The following is a 26,281-nucleotide window of genomic DNA, read 5'->3' as shown; positions in this document are numbered from 1 at the left end:
ATAGGGAGTTTAACCCACCTAAATTTATTTTTGTGTGAGGTATAAAGTAGGAATCCATTTTCGTTAGGAATAATCAATTATTCCAACCACATTTATTTAGTATGACAACCCCTCCTTGTTGGCACTTTTAAAGCTGTTATTATTTTAATATCTTATTTTAAAGAAATTGCTGAGAATTTGACAAAACTAACATGGATGGCTATAACTGCACTTGACAATATCTATATGGAGGAGGAGGTGAAATCTCTAGAGAGCGCTTAGAATGAATGCTCTCATCCCACCCCACCTACATGTAATTCAGGTTAAATGTGTACGCATCCTAGTAGCTGGAACGTCTGTTTCTAGGTTGTTGTTTCTCTTGGCTGCTTTTCAATTGGATTTCCTCCATCAGATCCCAGGCTTGTCACTACAGCCAGGGTTTGTTAAACATTACCACTGTCCTGCATTAAATAGGAAGGCCAAGACTAAGCTAATAACTTGCCTGCCTTTCCAACCGAGTGATGCTCTCCATGGTCACTTACCATGTGGCCTCCTTGGGAGGGTCCTTTTCTTTATCCGTACCTCTGGGTGGAACTGGTTTTCTTTCCTCTTGTTCCTGCAATTGCATGTGAAAAGATGCAGTTCATTGTGGCTTTTCTGGGGCAGCTGTGTGGTGCTTTGCCACTGTCAGAGAGTCAAAGGAATTGCATCTCAAATAACAAACTCGCTGTGTCCTATCTGTGAGAACTCTGAGCGTGATAAGTGATGATTCTCTTTTGTTTTCCTTTTTCCATCCAGTTTTGTAAGCATAGCTGTAAAAAGACCCAACTTTTTAGGAATTGTAGTCATTAAAATCTCATTAGCTTGGTTTTTAACAGAATTCTATTGTTAAAATGCTCAAACTACATCTTCATCTGCCTCTGATTATTTGCCGACTTGTAATTTTAATTATAATATTTGTGTCCACATCTTATCTCCTTTGTCAGACTGTAAACTCCTGGATGACAGGTTCCATGCTTGATTCTTTTTGTGTGTCCTTCCTCCTTCCCAGGTGTGGCACAGTGCTACTTACTGGTTTCTTATAAAGAATGTTACAAAGGAAACGGATGAAGAGATGTACAGGGCAAGGCATGTGGAAAGGTCACAGAGCTTCCTTGCACCCTCTGGGTGCTCCACCCTCCCGGAACTTCCATGTGTTCAGCCATCTGGAAGCTGTTTCACTGGCATTTATCCAATTTGCTTATAGGTGTGGGTCTATTTCCCATCTCCTATTCTGTTGCAATGATCTAGTTCTCTAATTTTTGCAGCTTTATATGTGTGTTAGTATTAAAATTCCTTATCTAGTTCTTTCTCTTTAAAAATCTTCTTGTCTATTCCTGGCCTTTGCTTATTTATTAAATTTTAGGATCAATTTGTAGAACTCCAAGAAAATCCTTATTGGAATTGTAATCAATTTGTATGTTATTTATGTGAGGATTGATACCTTTAAAACTGAGTTTTCCTGGGTCTGAATACATACAGCTAACTAGGGAGGTGAAAGATCTCTTCAAGGAGAACCACAAAACACTGCTCAAAGAAATCAGAGATAACACACACAAAAAATGGAAAACATTCCATGCTCATGGAAAGGAAGCATCAATATCATTAAAATGGCCATACTGCCCAAAGCAATTTACAGATTCAATGCTATTCCTATTAAATTACCATTTAGATTCTTCACAGAACTAGAAAAAAACTATTTTAAAGTTCATATGGAACCAAAAGAGAGCCTGACTAGCCAAGGTATGAATACAATAGATCTCTCTATTCAGGTCTTTGGGATTCTTTAAGAATTATTTTCTCCTTAGAGATACTTAGGAATGCTCTTGATTTTTGTGTTTTAATTTTGTATCCAGCAACCTTTCTGAACTCTATTATTAGTTCTCAGTTTGTCTGTAGAACTTTTTGAATTTTTGTTTCAGTAATAAGAAAATTTTTATCTCCTTTCCAGATGTTTTACTCTTTGTTTTTTGAAGTCATTGCATTGCATTGCATTGGACCTCTAGCAGAGTGCTGAATGGAATAGATCGTAGTAGACAATAAGAGACATGTATGCCTTTCTCCTGACTTTGATAAGAATGCTTCAGATGATCCTTATCAGCAAAAAAGATTTTCTTCTGTTCCTGGCGTATTACCTTATTATAAATGAGTGTTGAATCTGTTTAATTTTTTTTGCATCTACTGAGATGATCATATAGTTTTTCTCTGTTAATATGCTAAAAGAATTGGTTATTTCATGAATAGATTTTCTGTTATTGAACTGTACTGGCATTCCTTTGATAAAGCTTACTTAACATGGTATAAATTCATACATGTATTATATGCACTGTTGAGTTCTGTTTGCTAATATTTCACTTAGGACTTCTGTATCTGCATTCATGAATGAGATCTATCTTTAATATTCCCTTCCAGCACTCTCCTTGTTCAGTTGGGTGTCAAAGTTATAGAAGGCTCATAAATGAGTTGGGTTACTTTTCCTCTTTTTTCTCTGCAACTTTATATAAAATAAGAATAACAGTGGTTTTTGTCCATTGCTGTTCTTGCTTCCAAAGAAATTTCTCCACTGGTTCTAGTCAGTCCTACTTTAGTTAGGTGGGGGAGATTTTTCTTCATGCTTCTGTCCTCACATAGGACTCGGGAATGCATTCAAAGGTAAGCTGTCTGCAGATCAAGTGGCTAGAGTGGGCGCGCAGTGGTCTGTGCATGAAAGCAACTCATCCTTATAGTTTCTTCACACTTCTCCTTGACCATATGGGTCAATAGGTACTCCTCATTTTCTCATTCATTTATATTATTCTTTCTTCCTGTTGACTGACTACTATTTTCCTTTAAGATAGAGATGCATTCAGGCAAGTGTCTCCTGCAATTATATAAAATCTTCCCTGGTCCCATGACTCTCTTTCTCATTCTTAAATAATAAATAGTCCTATTAGTATATCATGGTAGTTCATTAAGATTGTAGCCTCTGGGATGGGCGCCATGGCTCACACCTGTAATCCCAGCAGTTTGGGAGGACAAGGCAGGCAGATCACCTGAGGTCAGGAGTTTGAGACCAGCCTGGCCAACATGATGTAACCCCATCTCTACAAAAAATACAAAAATTAGCCGGGCATGGTGACGCGCGCCTGTAGTCCCAGCTACTTGGGAGGCCGAGGCAGGAGATTCACTTGAACCAGGGAGGCAGAGGTTGCAGTGAGTCGAGATTGCACCTCTGCACTCCAGGCTGGGCAACAGAGTCAGACTCTGTCTCAAAGAAAAAGAAGATTGTGGTTTCTGGAACCAGACTGTTCAGATTTAAATCCCAGCTTAACCAGCTATCAACTATATGACCTTGTGTAACTTCTTTGTGCTTCAATTTCTTCATCTATAAATGTGAGAAATTTTGTATGGTTGGTATGAGAATTAAATGAATGAATATATGTAAAATGTAATTGTTAAAAAGAAGTGCCAGAAAATTCTTAGTAATTATCTATTTAAATATTACTTATTGATTATCCTCTTTATTCTCTGTTCTGTGACTCCTATTATATGAATGCTGAAACTTCTCAATCTACCCTGTACACATCTTAAATGCTTTTTATATGTTCCAAATATTTTTTCCTTTTGAACTGAATTCTGAGTTCCTTAGAACTTTATTCAACATCACTCACTTACTCTTCAACTGTGTCCTGTCTAGAATTTAACCTCAACACAGCATTTTTTATTTCAATGACTATATATTTCCTCAAGTTTTCTAGTTGTCATTTTTATATTTATCTATTCTTGTTTCTTCCATTTTTATAATTTATTATGCTAGACTAATAGAAATTATATCTTTTTAAAATTTACTTGAACATCCTCAACATTTTATTTCTGCGTTGGAGAAAAGTACAAGAGGTAAGGAGAAGAGATCCAAAGTTTTTGCAGCAGTCAAAGGAAATAATACAGTGGCTAGAACTGAAATTAAAGTGACATAGATGGGAAAATTGTACAAATGTGGAGCTATTTAGGAAATAGGCTAGACTGGGCTCAGTGGTTGATTCCATTTACCTATTAGTGGAGAGTGATTTGAGCATAGGGAAGATTGAAAGGTAACACTCTGTGTGCTCCGTTGGGTAAGTAACCAAATGGTGGTATCATTCACTGTGACAAAGAGCATATAACAAGAAACGGGTCTGAAGAAGAGTTTATTTTTATATATGTCTAATTAAAATGCCCAGAGGCAGTAACATGCTTATTTTAAGGCTTATCAGGGTGCCCTATCAAATTTATTTCACCCAGAATGTATTCCTATTCTAATTACTTTGTAGCTTATCTTAACATTAGATTTCTCTAAATGTATTTTGGAATTATAATTTACAGGCTTGATTAGAGTGTAATTTCCTTTTAGTACCTTTTTCTTTTTTCTCTCTCCTGCCTCTTTTCTCCCATCTTCTCTCTGTATGCACCCCACCCTTTCTAACATTTTTGCAGTTTTACCTGACCACACTGCAGGACCTCATTTCAGGACCAGGATTTGTCATGATTGTTTAGAACTGCTGTCTCATGGTGACATTGACAATATACTGGATAAAGTGATGGAGCCAGCAGGTAGGTCGGCTGAGCTCTTGATTAAAAATTGAATTATTGTCTTGCTAACTTCCCAGGCCTAAAACTCTCTAAGAGTGATTGTGCTAAGTAGTTGGGGGTGCGGCGGTGGTTGTTCTTCCTTTTCTTTTTTTTTCTTATTTTGAGACGGAGTTTTGGTCTTTTTGCCCAAGCTAGAGTGCAGTGGCATAATTTCGGCTCACTGCAAACTCTGCCTCCCGGGTTCAAGTGATTCTCCTGCCTCAGCCTGCCGAGTAGCTAGGATTACAGGCATGCACCACCACACCCAGTTAATTTTGTAATTTTAGTAGATACGGGGTTTCGCCATGTTGGCCAGGCTGGTCTCATACTCCTGACCTCAGGTGATCTGCCCACTTCATTCCTGCTCCTTCAGATTTTTATCAGGGAAAATAAATTTTCTTCTATTCCTAGTTTATGACATCTTTCATTATAAATGAGTGTTCAATCTGATATTTTTCTGTATCTACTTAGATGATCATGTTTTATATCTATTAATATGCTAATTTGGTTACTCCATAAATAGATTTTCTGTTACTGAGCTGTACTGGCATTCCTTGGATAGAGTTTACTTAATATGATATAAGTTCATACTTACATTAACTGCATTCACTCTTGATGAGTTCCAGGCCTAGGAAGGTAGTAAGACACTAACAAGGCCAGGAGCCTGACAGAGCTCTGCTTAAGTTAAGCACTTCACTTAAGTTCTGCTCAGTATTTTGCAGGGCTGTTTGACTACTTTTGAGTGTGGTGCCTTATTTTTTGTATTTTATAATCTAATTTTGTTTACATGTTTACATGTTATATATTACTGTTACACATTTGGAACAAAGAAATGTTTAAGTATAAATTCACTAAGATGTTGTTTTCTTATTTTGAATTTTTAAAATATTTTATTACCTTTGTTCTTGATCAGAGATCTATGTGAAAAACTGGCAAGACAATAGTCTAAACTGAGCTCACTGGTATGAGAGCCAGCCTGTTTTCCACAGTTTACTGCTCAGAGGTAAAGGGCACTCTCACAGAACACCAGTGACATTCTTGTCTCCAAGCCAGTATCTGTTCTTCTCTCCCCTCAGCCACATTTGCTTTTACTTCTGCCTTACCATGGGGAGTGATGCTCTGACTTTAGGGGAATTTAGGACTGACTACTCCTCAGGAAACTTGGAAGAGAATTACCATGCATTACGGAAGGCTTAATGAAAGTCATTTATCTGAGTCACCCATCAAAAGATCACCAATGAAAGTTCAGCCAATAGATTATCTGTGAAGAAACATCTGCAGAAATGGCTTAACACAGATATGCATCTCCACAGGAAGCTCCAGGACTCCTTATAAGAAAATATTTGGCCAAAGTTCAGGATCACTTTTAGAGAAATGCAAAAGCCACCTTTTTCCCTCATTGCAGCCCTAGTACTGCAGAGTTCTGTCAGTTATAATAGAGACTAACCAAAATTTCCTGTGTCCTGGAATGGCCCTACTTCTGGAAAATAGCTCCTCACTTCTGAACATGACCTTTGCCATTTCTGTGCTCAGTGATCTTGTTTCTGCGTTTTGCGGCCTGTAGGTACAACAGTGGCCTATACAAAAGAGGGAACACTTTCTCCTGCCCTACCCTGAACTTCTCCTTTTCCTTTATCTCCTGGGAAAATTCTCTCTGGAGTTTAGTCATTGTCCCTTTGTTCAAAAAATGTCATGTGCTGGTAGGGAAAAGCAAATATTGAGAACTGCAAAGATCATGCCTGCAAAGTTGCTGGAGATTGTTTGACTGTTCTAAACTGAGTTGTAAACTAGATCACATTCATTGGAAATAAATTAGTGTGGAGCAGATACTTCTGTTTACTGAAATTAGTTCCTACAGGATTTATCCAATAGTATTCCTACTAAAGCTCAGCATAACCATGCTTGAGATACTGTCCACGTATCCTTGATAAAGCACGAGATTCATAAATAGAAGCACCTATGCCACTATGACCCTGATTTGTGACCATATACTGATATTTAGAAAGCAGAATACACTTCTTTGGAAATTCAGAGTCAGATACTTCTTTAACATTTTCAAAGTGCACTCATCTTGGTGCTAATCCATCTGATTTGTCCACCATAATGGTCAGGTAGGATCAACCGAGTTCAGATATTGATCTGTCATAATGTAGGACTTCATAAAGATAATAGGAGGATGAATTCAGATGATTTTAATGGAATTAAACTATTGGAATTGAGAGATGGATGCTCTGGAATGAGGATTATATAGTTTACTAAACGCATAAATACATAAAATAAACTACTAGTAATATACAGTGGAGGTCTGATAACCTTTCTGTTGTAGTTCACTAATGAAGAAATGAGAATCCTTAATCAGAGTGGCTAATCGAATGGTCTGTTATTTAGTCTTCCTAGTTCCATTTTTACCCTGTGCGGCCAGCAGAGATTCATCCTGCCCTTATTTCAAGCCCTTAGTTTTGTTCTCTAATAATGCGGTTGCCTGGAATTTCTCAGTTGGTTTCTGTGAAGCTTTGCCTTGCTCAGTGTGCTCTGTGGAATGCTGACTGCCTGCTTTTCTTGTTAACCCATGGGAGCTGTGAGACATTGCAGGCCTTTGATTTTCTTTAAGTGAATGAGGTCCCTGACTTGGAGACAGAAGGGGAGTCATAATCAGGCAGGAATACTTCTCAATTGTGGTGAATTTTTAAAATATCTCCTTCATAAGGCAGAATTTTTCTGCCTAAGACTGTTAAACATTCTTTAAGCACCTTATTTAAGCATTTCTTATATAAATTCTTATGTTACCTGTAACCATGACAGTTAACTTATGAACTTACGTAACAGTTCATTGGCATTTCAGGGAGAGAAAAAGTAGTGGCTTGGAGTTTTACTGATGTGAGAGGTATGGGTTTCAACAAATGATGATAGTAAAATAAGATCTTATCATCTAATATACATTCAATATTTGTAGTTATTGAAGTCAATGTCAATGTTCTTTTGAGCTAGCAAATAAAAATGAATTGTGTAACAAGGGTCTAGTTGCTTGTAGGAAGGAGTTTACATCACAGGAGTATGAAAACTAGGGCTTTAGTGAATTGGCTGAGTTGAGTTTGCTTTATTCCCTAGTCTCAGTGTGTGAAGCCAACCCTGATCTTACAAGGTGCAGGAAGCAGAATTTTAGAGGGAGTTAATATTCATGATTGGATGAGTGGGTTACAGAGAGGCTTTGGATTCAGGTTCCAAAACTTTTCTCAAGGTCCCTCTGTGTGCATTCAGCATAGTACCAGGACTTAGGGTACATCGTGGGCATATGAGGATGCATACATACATCATTTTGTCCTCACAACAACCCTATACTATAATCTTTTGCCATCATGAAGATGAGGACAAGGAAACTGAGGCTTGAGAAGGTTAGTAGGATTGTCCATGATCACTCAGTAAGTAAACGTTAAAAGCAGGATTCAAAACCAGTTCCAGTTTTGATGGTGCTGTTGATGCTGTGATTGTTTTTGATCACACACACATACACACACACACACAAACACCCGCACACTTCAATGTGTTTGAGCTTCTATAGTCATGAGACGCAAGCTGTCTTTGACAAAGCCTTCATTATGAAGGATGGATTTGAATTCATAGAGCATGAAAACAAGTGAAGAAACCAAGAGATCCAGAAAGAAAAAAGGTAAATATTTAGTGGGAACCGAAATTGAAAGTTGGCTAAGAATGGACTCATTGACAAGAGAGATGGATATACAATTCCTACACTTCTCTTCTTCCTGTGAAGTGAATGTTTGCTACTTGTTTAGGAGAACTGTAAGTGACAAGCTCTCTATTGAGTCACAGGATTGTTATCATTTTTTGTTATTAAAAATCAATGTTATGTCTAATTTGGGGAGGATTATAATTTATATGCTAATGTGCAATTGAACTTGTACTGGTATCATTCTCACTTAAATGGTTATTTTAAAAAGGAGACCTTACCAGTATTTTTTTTTAAATTTATTTATTATTATTATACTTTAAGTTGTAGGGTACATGTGCATAACGTGCAGGTTTGTTACATATGTATACTTGTGCCATGTTGGTCTGCTGCACCCATCAACTCGTCATTTACATCAGGTATAACTCCCAATGCAATCCCTCCCCTCTCCCCCCTCCCCATGATAGGCCCCGGTGTGTGATGTTCCCCTTCCTGAGTCCAAGTGATCTCATTGTTCAGTTCCCACCTATGAGTGAGAACATGCGGTGTTTGGTTTTCTGTTCTTGTGATAGTTTGCTAAGAATGATGGTTTCCAGCTGCATCCATGTCCCTACAAAGGACGCAAACTCATCCTTTTTTATGGCTGCATAGTATTCCATGGTGTATATGTGCCACATTTTCTTAATCCAATCTGTCACTGATGGACATTTGGGTTGATTCCAAGTCTTTGCTATTGTGAATAGTGCTGCAATAAACATACGTGTGCATGTGTCTTTATAGCAGCATAATTTATAATCCTTTGGGTATATCCCCAGTAATGGGATGGCTGGGTCATATGGTACATCTAGTTCTAGATCCTTGAGGAATCGCCATACTGTTTTCCATAATGGTTGAACTAGTTTACAATCCCACCAACAGTGTAAAAGTGTTCCTATTTCTCCACATCCTCTCCAGCACCTGTTGTTTCCTGACTTTATAATGATCGCCATTCTAACTGGTGTGAGATGGTATCTCATTGTGGTTTTGATTTCCATTTCTCTGATGGCCAGTGATGATGAGCATTTTTTCATATGTCTGTTGGCTGTATGAATGTCTTCTTTTGAGAAATGTCTGTTCATATCCTTTGCCCACTTTTTGATGGGGTTGTTTGTTTTTTTCTTGTAAATTTGTTTGAGTTCTTTGTAGGTTCTGGATATTAGCCCTTTGTCAGATGAGTAGATTGCAAAAATTTTCTCCCATTCTGTAGGTTGCCTGTTCACTCTGATGGTAGTTTCTTTTGCTGTGCAGAAGCTCTTTAGTTTAATTAGATCCCATTTGTCAATTTTAGCTTTTGCTGCCGTTGCTTTTGGTGTTTTAGACATGAAGTCTTTGCCCATGCCTATGTCCTGAATGGTACTACCTAGGTTTTCCTCTAGGATTTTTATGGTATTAGGTCTAACATTTAAGTCTCTAATCCATCTTGAATTAATTTTCGTATAAGGAGTAAGGAAAGGATCCAGTTTCAGCTTTCTACTTATGGCTAGCCAATTTTCCCAGCACCATTTATTAAATAGGGAATCCTTTCCCCATTTCTTGTTTCTCTCAGGTTTGTCAAAGATCAGATGGCTGTAGATGTGTGGTATTATTTCTGAGGACTCTGTTCTGTTCCATTGGTCTATATCTCTGTTTTGGTACCAGTACCATGCTGTTTTGGTTACTGTAGCCTTGTAGTATAGTTTGAAGTCAGGTAGCGTGATGCCTCCAGCTTTGTTCTTTTGACTTAGGATTGTCTTGGAGATGCGGGCTCTTTTTTGGTTCCATATGAACTTTAAAGCAGTTTTTTCCAATTCTGTGAAGAAACTCATTGGTAGCTTGATGGGGATGGCATTGAATCTATAAATTACCTTGGGCAGTATGGCCATTTTCACGATATTGATTCTTCCTATCCATGAGCATGGTATGTTCTTCCATTTGTTTGTGTCCTCTTTTATTTCACTGAGCAGTGGTTTGTAGTTCTCCTTGAAGAGGTCCTTTACATCCCTTGTAAGTTGGATTCCTAGGTATTTGATTCTCTTTGAAGCAATTGTGAATGGGAGTTCATTCATGATTTGGCTCTGTGTTTGTCTGTTATTGGTGTATAAGAATGCTTGTGATTTTTGCATATTAATTTTGTATCCTGAGACTTTGCTGAAGTTGCTTATCAGCTTAAGGAGATTTTGGGCTGAGACAATGGGGTTTTCTAAATATACAATCATGTCATCTGCAAACAGGGACAATTTGACTTCTTCTTTTCCTAACTGAATACCCCTGATTTCTTTCTCTTGCCTAATTGCCCTAGCCAGAACTTCCAACACTATGTTGAATAGGAGTGGTGAGAGAGGGCATCCCTGTCTTGTGCCAGTTTTCAAAGGGAATTTTTCCAGTTTTTGCCCATTCAGTATGATATTGGCTGTGGGTTTGTCATAAATAGCTCTTATTATTTTGAGATACGTTCCATCAATACCGAATTTATTGAGCGTTTTTAGCATGAAGGGCTGTTGAATTTTGTCAAAAGCCTTTTCTGCATCTATTGAGATAATCATGTTGTTCTTGTCTTTGGTTCTGTTGATATGCTGGATTATGTTTATTGATTTGCGAATGTTGAACCAGCCTTGCATCCCAGGGATGAAGCCCACTTGATCATGGTGGATAAGCTTTTTGATGTGTTGTTGAATCCGGTTTGCCAGTATTTTATTGAGGATTTTTGCATCGATGTTCATCAGGGATATTGGTCTAAAATTCTCTTTTTTTGTTGTGTCTCTGCCAGGCTTTGGTATCAGGATGATGTTGGCCTCATAAAATGAGTTAGGGAGGATTCCCTCTTTTTCTATTGATTGGAATAGTTTCAGAAGGAATGGTACCAACTCCTCCTTGTACCTCTGGTAGAATTCAGCTGTGAATCCATCTGGTCCTGGACTTTTTTTGGTTGGTAGGCTATTAATTATTGCCTCAATTTCAGAGCCTACTATTGGTCTATTCAGGGATTCTACTTCTTCCTGGTTTAGTCTTGGAAGAGTGTAAGTGTCCAGGAAATTATCCATTTCTTCTAGGTTTTCCAGTTGATTTGCGTAGAGGTGTTTATAGTATTCTCTGATGGTAGTTTGTATTTCTGTGGGGTCGGTGGTGATATCCCCTTTATCATTTTTAATTGCGTCGATTTGATTCTTCTCTCTTTTCTTCTTTATTAGTCTTGCTAGTGGTCTGTCAATTTTGTTGATCTTTTCAAAAAACCAACTCCTGGATTCATTGATTTTTTGGAGGGTTTTTTGTGTCTCTATCTCCTTCAGTTCTGCTCTGATCTTAGTTATTTCTTGCCTTCTGCTAGCTTTGGAATGTGTTTGCTCTTGCTTCTCTAGTTCTTTTAATTGCGATGTTAGAGTGTCAATTTTTGATCTTTCCTGCTTTCTCTTGTGGGCATTTAGTGCTATAAATTTCCCTCTACACACTGCTTTAAATGTGTCCCAGAGATTCTGGTATGTTGTATCTTTGTTCTCATTGGTTTCAAAGAACATCTTTATTTCTGCCTTCATTTCGTTATGTACCCAGTAGTCATTCAGGAGCAGGTTGTTCAGTTTCCATGTAGTTGAGCGGTTTTGATTGAGTTTCTTAGTCCTGAGTTCTAGTTTGATTGCACTGTGGTCTGAGAGACAGTTTGTTATAATTTCTGTTCTTGTACATTTGCTGAGGAGTGCTTTACTTCCAATTATATGGTCAATTTTGGAGTAAGTACGATGTGGTGCTGAGAAGAATGTATATTCTGTTGATTTGGGGTGGAGAGTTCTATAGATGTCTATTAGGTCTGCTTGCTGCAGAGATGAGTTCAATTCCTGGATATCCTTGTTAACTTTCTGTCTTGTTGATCTGTCTAATGTTGACAGTGGAGTGTTGAAGTCTCCCATTATTATTGTATGGGAGTCTAAGTCTCTTTGTAAGTCTCTAAGGACTTGCTTTATGAATCTGGGTGCTCCTGTATTGGGTGCATATATATTTAGGATAGTTAGCTCTTCCTGTTGAATTGATCCCTTTACCATTATGTAATGGCCTTCTTTGTCTCTTTTGATCTTTGATGGTTTAAAGTCTGTTTCATCAGAGACTAGGATTGCAACCCCCGCTTTTTTTTGTTCTCCATTTGCTTGGTAAATCTTCCTCCATCCCTTTATTTTGAGCCTATGTATGTCTCTGCGTGTGAGATAGGTCTCCTGAATACAGCAGACTGATGGGTCTTGACTGTTTATCCAGTTTGCCAGTCTGTGTCTTTTCATTGGAGCATTTAGTCCATTTACATTTAAGGTTAAGATTGTTATGTGTGAACTTGATCCTGCCATTATGATATTAACTGGTTATTTTGCTCGTTAGTTGATGCAGTTTCTTCCTAGCCTCGATGGTCTTTACATTTTGGCATGTTTTTGCAATGGCTGGTACCGGTTGTTCCTTTCCATGTTGAGTGCTTCCTTCAGGGTCTCTTGTAAGGCAGGCCTAGTGGTGACAAAATCTCTAAGCATTTGCTTATCTGTAAAGGATTTTATTTCTCCTTCACTTATGAAACTTAGTTTGGCTGGATATGAAATTCTGGGTTTAAAATTCTTTTCTTTAAGAATGTTGAATATTGGTCCCCACTCTCTTCTGGCTTGTAGAGTTTCTGCCGAGAGATCTGCTGTTAGTCTGATGGGCTTCCCTTTGTGGGTAACCCGACCTTTCTCCCTGGCTGCCCTTAAGATTTTTTCCTTCATTTCAACTTTGGTGAATCTGGCAATTATGTGTCTTGGAGTTGCTCTTCTCGAGGAGTATCTTTGTGGCGTTCTCTGTATTTCCTGGATTTGAATGTTGGCCTGCCCTACTAGGTTGGGGAAGTTCTCCTGGATGATATCCTGAAGAGTGTTTTCCAACTTGGTTCCATTTTCCCCCTCACTTTCAGGCACCCCAATCAGACGTAGATTTGGTCTTTTTACATAATCCCATACTTCTTGCAGGCTTTGTTCATTTCTTTTTCTTCTTTTTTCTTTTGGTTTCTCTTCTCGCTTCATTTCATTCATTTGATCCTCAATCGCTGATACTCTTTCTTCCAGTTGATCGAGTCAGTTACTGAAGCTTGTGCATTTGTCACGTATTTCTCGTGTCATGGTTTTCATCTCTTTCATTTCGTTTATGACCTTCTCTGCATTAATTACTCTAGCCGTCAATTCTTCCACTTTTTTTTCAAGATTTTTAGTTTCTTTGCGCTGGGTACGTAATTCCTCCTTTAGCTCTGAGAAATTTGATGGACTGAAGCCTTCTTCTCTCATCTCGTCAAAGTCATTCTCCGTCCAGCTTTGATCCGTTGCTGGCGATGAGCTGCGCTCCTTTGCCGGGGGAGATGCGCTCTTGTTTTTTGAATTTCCAGCTTTTCTGCCCTGCTTTTTCCCCATCTTTGTGGTTTTATCTGCCTCTGGTCTTTGATGATGGTGTTGTACTGATGGGGTTTTGGTGTAGGTGTCCTTCCTGTTTGTTAGTTTTCCTTCTAACAGTCAGGACCCTCAGCTGTAGGTCTGTTGGAGATTGCTTGAGGTCCACTCCAGACCCTGTTTGCCTGGGTATCAGCAGCAGAGGCTGCAGAAGATAGAATATTTCTGAACAGCGAGTGTACCTGTCTGATTCTTGCTTTGGAAGCTTCCTCTCAGGGGTGTACTCCACCCTGTGAGGATGTGGGGTGTCAGACTGCCCCTAGTGGGGGATGTCTCCCAGTTAGGCTACTCAGGGGTCAGGGACCCACTTGAGCAGGCAGTCTGTCCGTTCTCAGATCTCAACCTCCGTGTTGGGAGATCCACTGCTCTCTTCAAAGCTGTCAGACAGAGTCGTTTGCATCTGCAGAGGTTTCTTCTGCTTTGTTGTTGTTGTTGTTGTTGTTGTTGTGTAGCTGTGCCCTGTCCCCAGAGGTGGAGTCTACAGAGACAGGCAGGTTTCCTTGAGCTGCTGTGAGCTCCACCCAGTTGGAGCTTCCCAGCAGCTTTGTTTACCTACTTAAGCCTCAGCAATGGCGGGCGCCCCTCCCCCAGCCTCGCTGCTGCCTTGCCGGTAGATCGCAGACTGCTGTGCTAGCAATGAGGGAGGCTCCGTGGGCGTGGGACCCTCCCAGCCAGGTGTGGGATATGATCTCCTGGTGTGCCTGTTTGCTTAAAGCGCAATATTGGGGTGGGAGTTACCCGATTTTCCAGGTGTTGTGTGTCTCAGTTCCCCTGGCTAGGAAAAGGGATTCCCTTCCCCCTTGCGCTTCCCAGGTGAGGCGATGCCTCGCCCTGCTTCAGCTCTCGCTGGTCGGGCTGCAACAGCTGACCAGCACCGATCGTCCGGCACTCCCCAATGAGATGAACCCAGTACCTCAGTTGAAAATGCAGAAATCACCGGTCTTCTGTGTCGCTGGTGCTGGGAGTTGGAGACTGGAGCTGTTCCTATTCGGCCATCTTGCTCCGCCCCCCTTACCAGTATTTTAAAGACTGCGTCTACAATGCCTTGAAACTTTCACATGCTGTAATTAAATGTTCACTGTCTTAAGTGTCTAATCTTAAGTTTATACATAATAGGAAATACTATAATTTTTGCCATAAGTCATTACAATGAGCTATGTCTTCAATTGTTTTATCTGAGTCTTTCAGTTGTCTAAACTGAATTTTTGAATCAAATTAAATTAACCATAACAAATTCCATCGATTTTATAATCTCGCTATTGAATTGAGAATATGATTAGCTATGTCATTTTCTTTTGGACATAAGGAACATTGCCTGTTCCTTATATTGAGGCATAATTTTCATTCAAGATGAGTATTCCTGTTTAAATTACAGGAAGACAGTTCTTTCAAAGGCACTAAGTTGACCTTTCACTGCTAGTATCCGATGAGATTTAGTAAGTATTTACTGCTGCATGGCAACGTTCTGGTTGCTACATGGGGAAAGGCATTCAGAATGGTCTGGAAATAACATTTTGAATTTAGTTCTCATATATTTTGGAATGTGACTGATTTTTACTTTGTGTCTTTTGAAGTAAGTGCTTCCAGATAAACAGTTAACTTAGTGCTGTGGCAACATATTGATTGATTGGCATCCTTAATTAGCTGGAATTTCTTTTGGGACTATATTTAGTATAGAAGAGAAAGGGAAAAATAGCAAGCCAACTAAAAAGCCAATATCAATTGTCTTTCTTTAATTACCAGGGAAAGATCAAAGTCACATAGACTTAGCTGAACGTGTTGTATTTCCTGCATTTGCAGTGTCAATAATGATAACTGCTCTTAAAAGGGTGACTGATTCGAACCCCCTCCACAAGAGATACTACAATATCCTATGTCAAAGAAAGATTTTGTTATTTCAGTAATTGATTTTCAGAGTTAACGAGTGTGTCACTGAAGAGGAATAGTTTGGGATTTTTACTGCAAAGGAGATATCACCAGTTAGGGACCCAGCAGGAAACAGCTAGCACAGTCAAGCTGACAACCTTGCCTACTTTCAAAGATATGGGTAGGGTTTAGGGAAATTAGGAAAGGTAATTTATTGCCCCTGCCCATTAACAGTGGAGGGTCAGGGGAATCAGGCTACCATCCCTAGGCCTAAAGAACTAAGAGGAAGGAGCAGTTAAACAAAGAGATAGTGCCTTCATTTCCCAAATCTCATGGGAAGCCACAGCAATTCACAGGATGAGCTTCTTGAGGTTGAGAGCAGGGAAGAGAAGTGGACACAGTGGATCTGGAGGGAAAACAGAAGAACTGTAGCACAAGAGAAGAGAACATGAAAAATCAATACAATCCATCATGGTTGGACTATAGCAAGCCAAGCTCAATTGCAGCTCTGGGTCCTGACTGGAGGAAAGAAGAAAGCTCACATTTATTGAGTGTTCTTTCCATTACTCATGGTAGATAACAAACCACCCTTAAATTAGTATAGTAAAACACCCACCCCTTTATTATGCCACAGATCCTGTGGGTCAGAAATTGAGACAGGACACGCTGGGTATGCTGTGCCTCTGTTCCACTATGTTTGGCACCTTGGCTAGGAAGACTCAAATGCCTGGGGGCTTGAACCATCTGAATGCTCTTTTATTCATGTGACTGGCACCTGAGCCGGTTGATCCAAGGGCTAGATTCATCTGGGACTGACTGTCAACCTACATGTGGCCATTCCAAGGGCGCTGAGTTTCCCCACTGTGGTAGCTGGAGTGTCCTGAGAGTGAGACACAGATGCAGCGGATGAAATTGCTTGGCCTTTTCTAATCTGGCCTCTGAAGTCACACAGCATCACTTCCGCATTTAGTTCAAGGCCAGAGGAATTAGACTCAGTGTCTCAGCGAGGGATGACAAGGTCATGTTCTAGAAGAGCATGCTGAACGGGAGAATATTATTGCAGCCACCTTTGGAAACTATGAGCTGCCACGTGCGCACTCACGAAGGCAATATGAACTAGTATCATTTTGAAACATTCTGACAATCGTTGCAACAAACCATTTTCTAGGTTAACCATAAAATTATATTAACCAGATCCTTTCATTATCCAAGGTTTCCAATGATTAAACTTTGTCTTCCCTTTATGGAGCATCACTTTTAAAATGTAAGAGATACTTCCAGGATAAACTAGCTGAGCTTCCTGCCCTCCAACAGCGTGAATATCACTGTTCTCATTTTCCCACAGATTAAACCCAGTGTTGTGTAGAAGGGAAAGTAGGGACTAGAACTCAGGACCCTTGGATTCTATTTACTTTCTTTTTTTTTTTTATCATTTAACCAGAAATAGATAAGAAATGAATCAATAAATTAAATGTTACCAAATGAACACACAAGCATCAGATGAGAAAGAAGCACTTGGCCAGGTATTGCTATCCTGTAACGTCAGGGAAGTCGACCTACTGGGTTGGGGCCCTCATTGGAAGATTGGGCTTAGCTTGGTACCTGGCACATACAAGGGCTGTCGTATATAAGAATGCAGTTGCCGAGAGAAGAGTAATGGTCACCAGGACCATTAATGTCAGTGGAGAAACTCTGACACATAGTTATCCCTTTTCCTTTTGCCCTTGATGACATCTGCCTGGCCTATCCGTTCATCTCCCAGCTGGTGCAGTGGATTGACCTATGCAATGTTACGAACTTTCCGAAGGGGATTTTATGTAAGGTTTTGTGCCATTCTGGAGACAGGAACACTAAGCACACTTATCTTTGCTATTCATGCACACATACAAGCCTTTTGGGAATGTTTCCAACCTGTTACAGTCATCTGACAGTCCTTTTCATGTTTTGACATCAAGAATTTGCCAAACCACCCAAGCTTTAATGAAACTTCTAAGCAGCTAAACTTCTTTTTTCCCCACTCTCCAATGGCAGATGCATGTCAGCTTCTCTGATGTCAACGATCCAACTCTCTATTCCACTGATATCTGTTAGTTGAGAAAGCCTGAGTGGTTGAAGGTTTACTTTTCTATTGAAAACACAATTTTCTCAAAAAAAAAAATGTTCTTTTTTAAAGGATTTACTTACTGTTTTGCAACCCCCTCTGACACTTTTTTAAGTGACAAGATGCCATCTGGCATCAGGGGGATTTGGCTGAAGCGAGTCCATGCTGAGGCAGCACAAGGTGGTGGGTGGTAGGACAGCAGATTCCAGGTCAGTCTTGCCAGCTGTGTGACTGTGGGAAAGCCCCTCAGTGTCCTAGGCAGTAAAGTGAGGAGGTGATCAGCTCACTGGATTGCTCAGGGCCTTTCCAGTTCTGGAGTTCTGTACACCAATGAGCCCACACAAAGTCTAGACATCCTGAGAGCTCAGGGTGCCAACCTTTGTACAGATTGCTCTGCCTTTCAGGGGTCTTAGTCTTTAGTATTCTCACCCAATATTTCACATGTCACATTGAAGCACTGGCCCGTACAAGGGAGATGCTGAGTTACTTCTTCACTGCCTCTTCACTTCAGTCCATGACAGTCTGGCCATTCCTCTACGTTCCCTTGCTAATGATGTCCTAGTTATCAAAGTCAGTGGTCCTTTCCCTTTCTCAACCTTTGTGACTTCACTGTGCCTCAGTTTCTTCACCTGTCAGATAATGATAATGATGGTGCTGAACTCATTGGGTTGTTGAGAGGTTTGGGTTATTATACATCATAATAGATAACAGGTAATATATTAATGATATAAATACACATAGTTTAGAACAATGCCTGAGACAAGGCGTCATTTGCCTATAGACTCTGTGTGAGTCCCTTACTGGCACTAACTATCTGGTCTCTGAAGGCAGCAGGATTATCAATCCTTGCTATGAAATCCCTGTATTTTAAAAAACATAACATCTCAAACTTCACAACATTATTTTAAATTGTATTTCAGCCTCTAAGAGTTTACCGACCTCAACTAATATAAAGATACCTGTCTCTTCTATCCTTTAATTAAGCTGATAATGTAGCAATTGCCTCATAACACCTGTTGACGACATCTACTTTCATTATTAGTAGCAGTAGTATTTTGGAGATGGAGTCTCGCTCTGTCGCCCAGGCTGGAGTGCAGTGGCACGATCTCAGCTCACTGCACCGTTCGCCTCCTGGGTTCAAGCGATTCTCCTGCCTCAGCCTCCCGAGTAGCTGAGATGACAGGAGCCCACCACCATGCTTGGCTAACTTTTGTATTTTTAGTTGAGACAGGATTTCACCATGTTGACCAGGCTGGTCTCGAACTCCTGACCTCAAGTGATCCACCTGCCTCTGCCTCCCAAAGTGCTGGGATTACAGGTGTGAGCCACTGTGCCCAGCCTACTTTCATTATTTAAATCTCATTTGTTTTCCATCTGGCATGTGTGTGTTAGTGTCGTCTCCATGGCTGGAATGTAATCTGTGGAACAGACTTTACCTCCTACCTCTATGACCTGCAGTTTTTCCTAGGCAAGCTCTCCTCCTCCCCTTGCCAGTTGCAGCATGAGGGTGAATCACAAGAGGTTCCCATTCTTCATCCCTTCTTTAAAAACCAAGTAACTTTTGAACAACTTTCCCATCAGCCGTCAGCATGATCGTTGACATGGTCAGGCACCTCACCTGACCATGAGCATGTGGGCTCAGGATTCAATACATGTGAATCTTTCTGTCCGACCCCCAGGTATCCGCCGCCAGACTGCCCATTGCATAAAGAAGGGCCGTGGGATGGTAAAAGCTACATTCTGTGACCCGGAAACACAGCCCAATGGGAGACAGAAGAAGTGCCATGAAAAGGCTTGTCCACCCAGGTAACCATCGCTAACAGCTGGAGCTCTGTGTGTCTGCCTACAGTGATGTCTGACTCAAGAGTGACCCAATGCTTGCTGATAAATAATGTGTGGCTTTGTTATTTGGATAAACACAAGAACGCTGTTAGAAGTTTCTGTGGCTATGCTGTCAGAGCCTGTGGCAAGCTGTGAGGACATATTCTCCCAAGAGCAGTATTTTCACAAGGTGATGTGTTCTGTGTTTAATTATTTGGCAAGACTAAGTGCCAAAGCATTGGTGAAGAGAATGCTAAGTGGATCACGCAAAAGTAGTTTCACTAATAGAGTTGTCTTTTCCAAGGACTTTACCAGTGCAACTCCAGCCTTCAGACGAAAGGTTGGCACCTTCTAATCACAGTGCCCACTTGTACTTCAGGCTGCCCAGAAGACGGGGCTCAGAGAGCAGGTTTTCCCAACCTCGACGTTACTGACATGTGGGGCTAGCTGACTCTTTGTGTGGGGTGCTGCCTTGTGAATTGCAGGAGGCTTAGCAGCATTACTGGCCTGTGTTTACTTAGATGCTGGTAGAACTCCCTCCCTCCCAATCCAGGCTATGACAACTAAAAATGTCTGCAGACATTGACAGATATCCACTACAGGGTAAAATCATCCTCAGTTGACAGTCACTGTTGTAGAGATATTCAGCAATATTCAGGGTATTGTTAACCACATTGGTTCAAGAGATTGGGATCCTAGAAGGTAGTTGGGATGTTATTATGCCAGGCTTATGTTTAAAAAGAGAGAGAGAGAAAAGAAAGGAAAAAGAAAAAGGAGGAAGAAGGAGAAGAAGAAAAGAAGGAGGGAAAGAGGGAGAGGAAAGAGGAAGAAAGGAAGGAATATTGGTTGATTTCCAGGAAGTATCTTCATTCTCTGGCGACCTTAAACAGGGATGTATTTGTGTTGCAGAGTCCAGCAAGCATTCATCCCAGTTCTACACAGACATACTATGAGGCATTTAAACAATGGGGAGACTCATTGGTATCATAAATCAAACAGGTGACAGGGCGGATTCTAAAGAAGAGCTAGAATGTGACAAATATCCAAGAACTAGGTTAGAAAGAAGAGTCAAGACAAGACTCTTGTCTTGAAAAAAGCGATGTCAGTCTCTTAGCGGTCCAAACTGGCAGGACCCAGAGGCCAGGGTATTCTCAACTCAGAGAGAGGTTTATTTTCTCTTCTGTTCTGTGGCTTTTTCTAGGTAGGAGCTGGACCCCACCACTATTGAAGCAGGATAGCAATGTGTCATCGCCTCACCTTGCTCTAACTCCTTCCTGTGGCTCTTTTGCCAGGAAGAACTAGAAATGACAAGGGAAGATAAGGGTAGCACTAGGTTTTATATGAAATTGCAGTTATGTTACTTTCTGAAGGAAGAATGAGCCAGGAAAGAGAGCCTTTCTTAGAGCTAGTCCATCGCCTACTACTCCACAAAATTCATGAATTGTGAGATTTTTTACTCCTGAGAATGTTAATTAGCATAATATAATACTTACAGGTTCAATTTCTGAAAATGCGCTTTCAAGTAGGATATGATAAGCTAAGTAGAATTCTATGAAACATTCAGATATAATGGTTGTATTAGTCCTTTCTCACACTGCTGATAAAGACATACCTGAGACTGGATAATTTGCAAAGAAAAAGAGGTTTCAAGGACTCACAGTTCTAAGTGGCTGGGGAGGCCTCACAGTCATGGCAGAAGGCGAAAAGCATATCTTACATGGCTACAGACAAGACAGAACGAGAGCCAAGTGAAAGGGGTTTGCCCTAATAAAGCCAACAAATCTTATGAGACTTATTCAGTAGCACGAGAACAGTATGGGGCAATGTGCCCCCGTGATTCAATTATCTCCCACTGGGTCCCTCCCACAACGTGTGGGAATTATGGGAGCTACAATACAAGCTGAGATTTGGGTGGGGACACAGCCAAACCATATCAATGGCCAGTTTACAAAAGTCCTTTTTATTTACGACTGCATTTTAGCTTCTACAGATATTTATGAAATAGTCATAAGACAGGGTATGGGTATTACTCTGAGGTGCTATATGAGGAGATAAAGGTTCAGAGAAATTTGATGCCATACCCTAGGGGAAACGGCTGCAGAGAAAACTAGCACTTCTTTTTTTACATTTTACTTTAAGTTCTGGGATACATGTGCAGAACGTGCAGGTTTGTTCCATAGATGTACATGTGCCATGGTGGTTTGCTGCATCTAGGTTTTAAGCCCCGCATGCATTAGGTATTTGTCCTAATGCTCTCCCTCCCCTTGCCCCCCAACCCCCTACAGGCCCCAGTGTGTGATGTTCCCATCCCTGTGTCCATGTGTTATTGTTCAACTCTCACTTATGAGTGAGAACATGAAGTGTTTGGTTTTCTGTTAGTTAAAAACTAGTACTTTTTAAGAACCCACTATTTTTCAAGCTGTTTCCACATAACCATATCATTTAAACCTGTAAGCAACCCTAATTTGTAGATACATTTATGCTCATTATACAAATGAAGACTCTAAAGCCTTCACAGAAATTTTCCTCGGTCACTTAGCTACAAGTTTTAGAGTCGGGATTTGAACCCAGATCTGTCTGCTCTGCTGCCTCTGTATGTGCTGCTACACCATGCTGCTGCCTAGGATCTCAGGATAAGCAGGTTTCAGTGCTAGAACCAGAATCCCCTACATTTAAACTATTTCTCTCACATTAAAACACAATAAAAATGTTATGAATGCGCAGAAAAAGCTGACTCCAAAACTAAGTCATGCCTCCAGGTCCAAGCGATTCTCCTGCCCCAGCCTTCTGAGTAGCTGGGATTACAGGCGCACACCACCACTTCTGGCTAATTTTTGTATTTTTAGTAGAGATTGGGTTTCACCATGTTGGCCACACTGGTCTCAAACTCCTGACCTCAAGTGATCCACCCGCCTTAGCCTCTGCAAGTGCTGGGATTGCAGGCATGAGCCCACGTGCCTGGCGATTTGCTTTTTTAAGAACAAATAATAAACTAATATTATTTGTTTTTGCAAACTTAGTTCGCTAGTTTCCTTGTATATGAATTTCAAGCTGCAATATCTTCTTCTGTCACCTAATTTCCATGATCTCTGAAAAGTTCATACCCATCACTGAGACCTGTCATTTCTTTTCCCAAAAAATTTCCTGTGCAAGGTTTAATCTTATTTATTTCTTCAGTAAATCTTCAGTAAATAAGAAATTTCTTCAGTAAATAAGAAAAAATCTTATTTTTTCTTCAGTAATATCTTGTTTTTACAGCCAATTTCAACATTCTGTGTTCTTCCCCAAAGGAGTATTTGAGACAGATTTTTTTAAGATTTAATAAAAACTTTTGATTAAACATAAAAAAAAATGTATTACATAGCCAATGGCTTTCAGGATGAAAGCCTTATAGAGCATGTTCCAGGAGAGAGAAGGCTGTCAAGAAAGAAATTCTTTGAAATTTTAATATATCTGATTCCAGAAAGAGGTTATTTGAGTCCCTTCTCCCTACTGACTTCTCTCTGAACTTTGGTTTTCAGAAAAGCAAAACTCTGCTAGGTCACAGCTGTGGTGGTGCCTAGCATATCCAAAGTACTCAATAAACCTCTGATAGTGATTTTTTAAAACTGTGGCAGCTAGATGTAGGTTTCAGTCCACAGAATAATGGCATATGACTTAAATCAAGGTTTCTCAACCTCAACACTATTGCTGCTTTGAGCTGGATAGTTTTTTGTTGTGGGAAGCTGTCTCGTGCCAATGTAGGAGGTGTAGCAGTATCCCTGGACTGTATCCACTAGATGCCAATAGCAACCCACCCCCACTTCCCTGTCACCACCGATTTGTGATGATGAAAAATGTCTTCGGACATTCCCACGTCCCCTGGGGAGGGAAGCTGCAGAAATCTCTGCTGATTGAGACTTTCTGATCTAAATGAAAGGAATGAGATCACTGAGACTGGGAAAAGCCCATGAAAGAGGGAAAAAGGACTGAGCATGATGTGTGTAGGGGACAAGAAAGCTAGGGAAAATAAGGCTGGAGGAATGGGATATAATGGGAATATGGAGATAATGTGTACACAGGACCAGGAGGTAAGAGTGCTTGCACTGTAGTCATGGTTTTGTCAGAATGTGAAATGTTTAGTTGAATTGGATTTTGGAATGTAAATTCTATTAGGAAAAAGATTCGTACAAAGAAAGATTATAATTATAAAAGTTGATTTCTTAAAGGAAATTACTATTCTCAGCAAGGGTTTAACCAATTCAGTTTTGGACTTTCATTTTTCTGAGTAATGAAATTTAGAAAGAGTGAGGTGTCCTGGTTTGTTGGCGATCAGCGCTGTTGGAGCACATACTGATAGGGGAATCAGTAGAAGCTACTGATAAAAGAGGGGTTATTTTAAAAATAAAAGAAAGGTTCAAAGGGTCTCTAACCCATCCCTTCTACTTGATCTCAGAGAAGACTCATATCCAAACTACAGTAAACTTTTACAGAATTCCAGAACAACTACAGGCTCTTCAAAGATCTCAAACATAGGCACACACATGTACACACACACACACACACACACACACACTCTTAGTCATTTAGATAAAACATAAAATCTCCATAAATATAAAAACAGTATTCTATTAGAAATCTCCTACAAGAGGTGGGGTTATGGCAAACACCCAAAAGAATGAATGGACAGCAGAGAACAGCTGGACCATGGCTCCTGAGCCCCGGACCTGGAAGACCTTTACAGCAAAAAAAAAAAAAAGAAGACGGTTTTCACTTTAATCTTGTGAGAGTAAGACTAAGCTGTTTTAGTCCGTTTTGTGTTGCTGTACCAGAATACCACAGACTGGGTAATTGATAAAGAACAAATTTATTTCTTGGCTAGGTACGGTGACTCACTCTGTAATCTCAGAGCTTTGAGAGGCCAAGGCAGAAGGATCACTTGAGCGCAGGAGTTCGAGACTAGCCTGGGCAACAAAGCAAGACCCTTTCTCTATAAAAATAAAAATAAAAAATAAATTTCTTTTAAAAAGAAACATTTCTCACAGTTCTGGAGATTGGATGGCCAAGATCGTGGTACCAGCATTTGATCTGGCGAGGGCCTTCTTGCTGCATCCTTATAAGGCTGAAGGAGGAAGGGCAACAGAGGACAAATATTTGTGTCCTCGTGTAGAGAGTGAAAGGGAGTAAACCACTCCCAAATCCTTTTTCAAGTGGCCTTAATCCATTCATGATGGTAAAGCCCTCACGACCTAAACACCTCCCATCAGACCTCACCTCCCAACACTGTTATATTGAGGATTAAGTGTCTAACACATATGTTTTAGGGAACACATTCAGACCACAGCAAAATCACAGGCAATATGTTCCCTAAGGGACTGTAGAGAAAACTCCGAGAAAACAAGAACGTCCATTATCACTTTGTAGTGATACAGCTGAAAGCCCTATAGCAAGTACTTAGATAAATTAAACTTTCAATCAACTCAGATTAAGGCCTTTTCAGAATGGCATTTTATAGATTCTCTTGGCCTGACCTCCTTTAGAAAAGCCTGAGGTAGGACAAAGTAATTAGATTAATACAGTGGGGCAATTATTGGTTTCACATCATACTGTTCCAATATTATTAGCTCTTTACCCACTAAGGTTAAACACCAAAGATTAAATAAGTAATCTCAATTACTTATTAAATGAAGAATATGATTGAATTGAGGAATTGCTTTCTTCTGATATTTTTAACTTGAGACTAAAAGTGTCACAATCAAAAGAAATTATACATAAATAAATTCAATATTTAGTAAATAAAGGTAAAAAGTTTTATCTTCAAAATTACCAAAATTCAATGCTGTCTCAAGTCAGGAGACTTTCTTGAAGTCAGGAATGAAGGACTTCCCCCAGTGTACTATTTTCCCATGAGAAATGAAAGTGTCCCACTTGTTACTATACGAAGGGATAGAAAAGTGGGCTCTACAGAGGAACAATAATGGACCCAAACCACACTGAGTGAAGACACCTGTTCTATCTTTGGTGCTGGGGAAGATTTGCACAATAATGGAGAAGAGGGACAAGAGATGGCTCCCTGCCATTTTCAAAAGCTACTTCTGTGTAACCAGTGGGCCCACATCCTAAATTCTTGAGTAAAAAATGATTTATTTAAGTTTATTCTTTTTCTACTCATTTCTTATCAAAGGCAGCAGTGAAAATATTAACAAGTAGACTTTAGGAGATAGGGAGAAAAATAAAGGCAATATCCCTAATTGATCACTTCCTAAATAATTTAAAAATTTATGTTGAAGTGCCTACTTTCCATTCAATTAAGAGCCAGGAGACCTAGAGTCTAATTGGACTCTTTTACTCAATAGCACGGTCAAAATAACAACAAATCATAACAAATGCTTGAGTTCTTGTTATATGTCAGGCTCTGTACTATATACACTTTACATGAACTGGTCTTTCATTTAATGCGCAGCAACGCTCATATATTTTTACACCCATTGAATAGATGAGAAAGTGAGACTTAAACTTGCTTCAAGTTGCACAGCAGAACCCTGGACCTCAGTTTTCTTACTGAAAAGGGAGGGCATGCATATATATTTTTTTCTCATTCAAAAACATGGAACTGCTTATGCCAGGCACTCTGCTGAGCTCTGGAGTTATGATTGAAGACACCGTGGCCCTGTCTGCAGCACGCCCCCTAGTGGGTTGGAGTGTCTCCATGGCCCTCCCAGCCCTGTGATCTGCATTTCTGACCCTGCTTTCTCAGTGGTTGAA

At 40.1% G+C, this 26,281-nt stretch overlaps 1 protein-coding gene across 1 annotated transcript in view; it reads left to right on the top strand.

Annotated features, from left to right (window-relative positions):
• Positions 1–26,281, top strand: part of ADAMTS12 (ADAM metallopeptidase with thrombospondin type 1 motif 12) — a 389,831-nt gene that overhangs the window by 304,061 nt on the left and 59,489 nt on the right. Inside the window, exon 17 of the mRNA XM_003899561.4 lies at positions 19,396–19,522. Within this exon, the coding sequence (XP_003899610.4) occupies positions 19,396–19,522 (127 nt within the window). The remainder of the gene's footprint in view (positions 1–19,395; positions 19,523–26,281) is intronic.

The sequence above is a fragment of the Papio anubis genome, chromosome 5 (genome assembly GCF_008728515.1).
Source record: "Papio anubis isolate 15944 chromosome 5, Panubis1.0, whole genome shotgun sequence".
NCBI classification, from domain to species: Eukaryota; Metazoa; Chordata; class Mammalia; order Primates; family Cercopithecidae; genus Papio; species Papio anubis.
The sequence above is the reverse complement of the archived record's forward strand: the minus strand, read 5'-3'. Positions and strand labels throughout refer to the sequence as shown.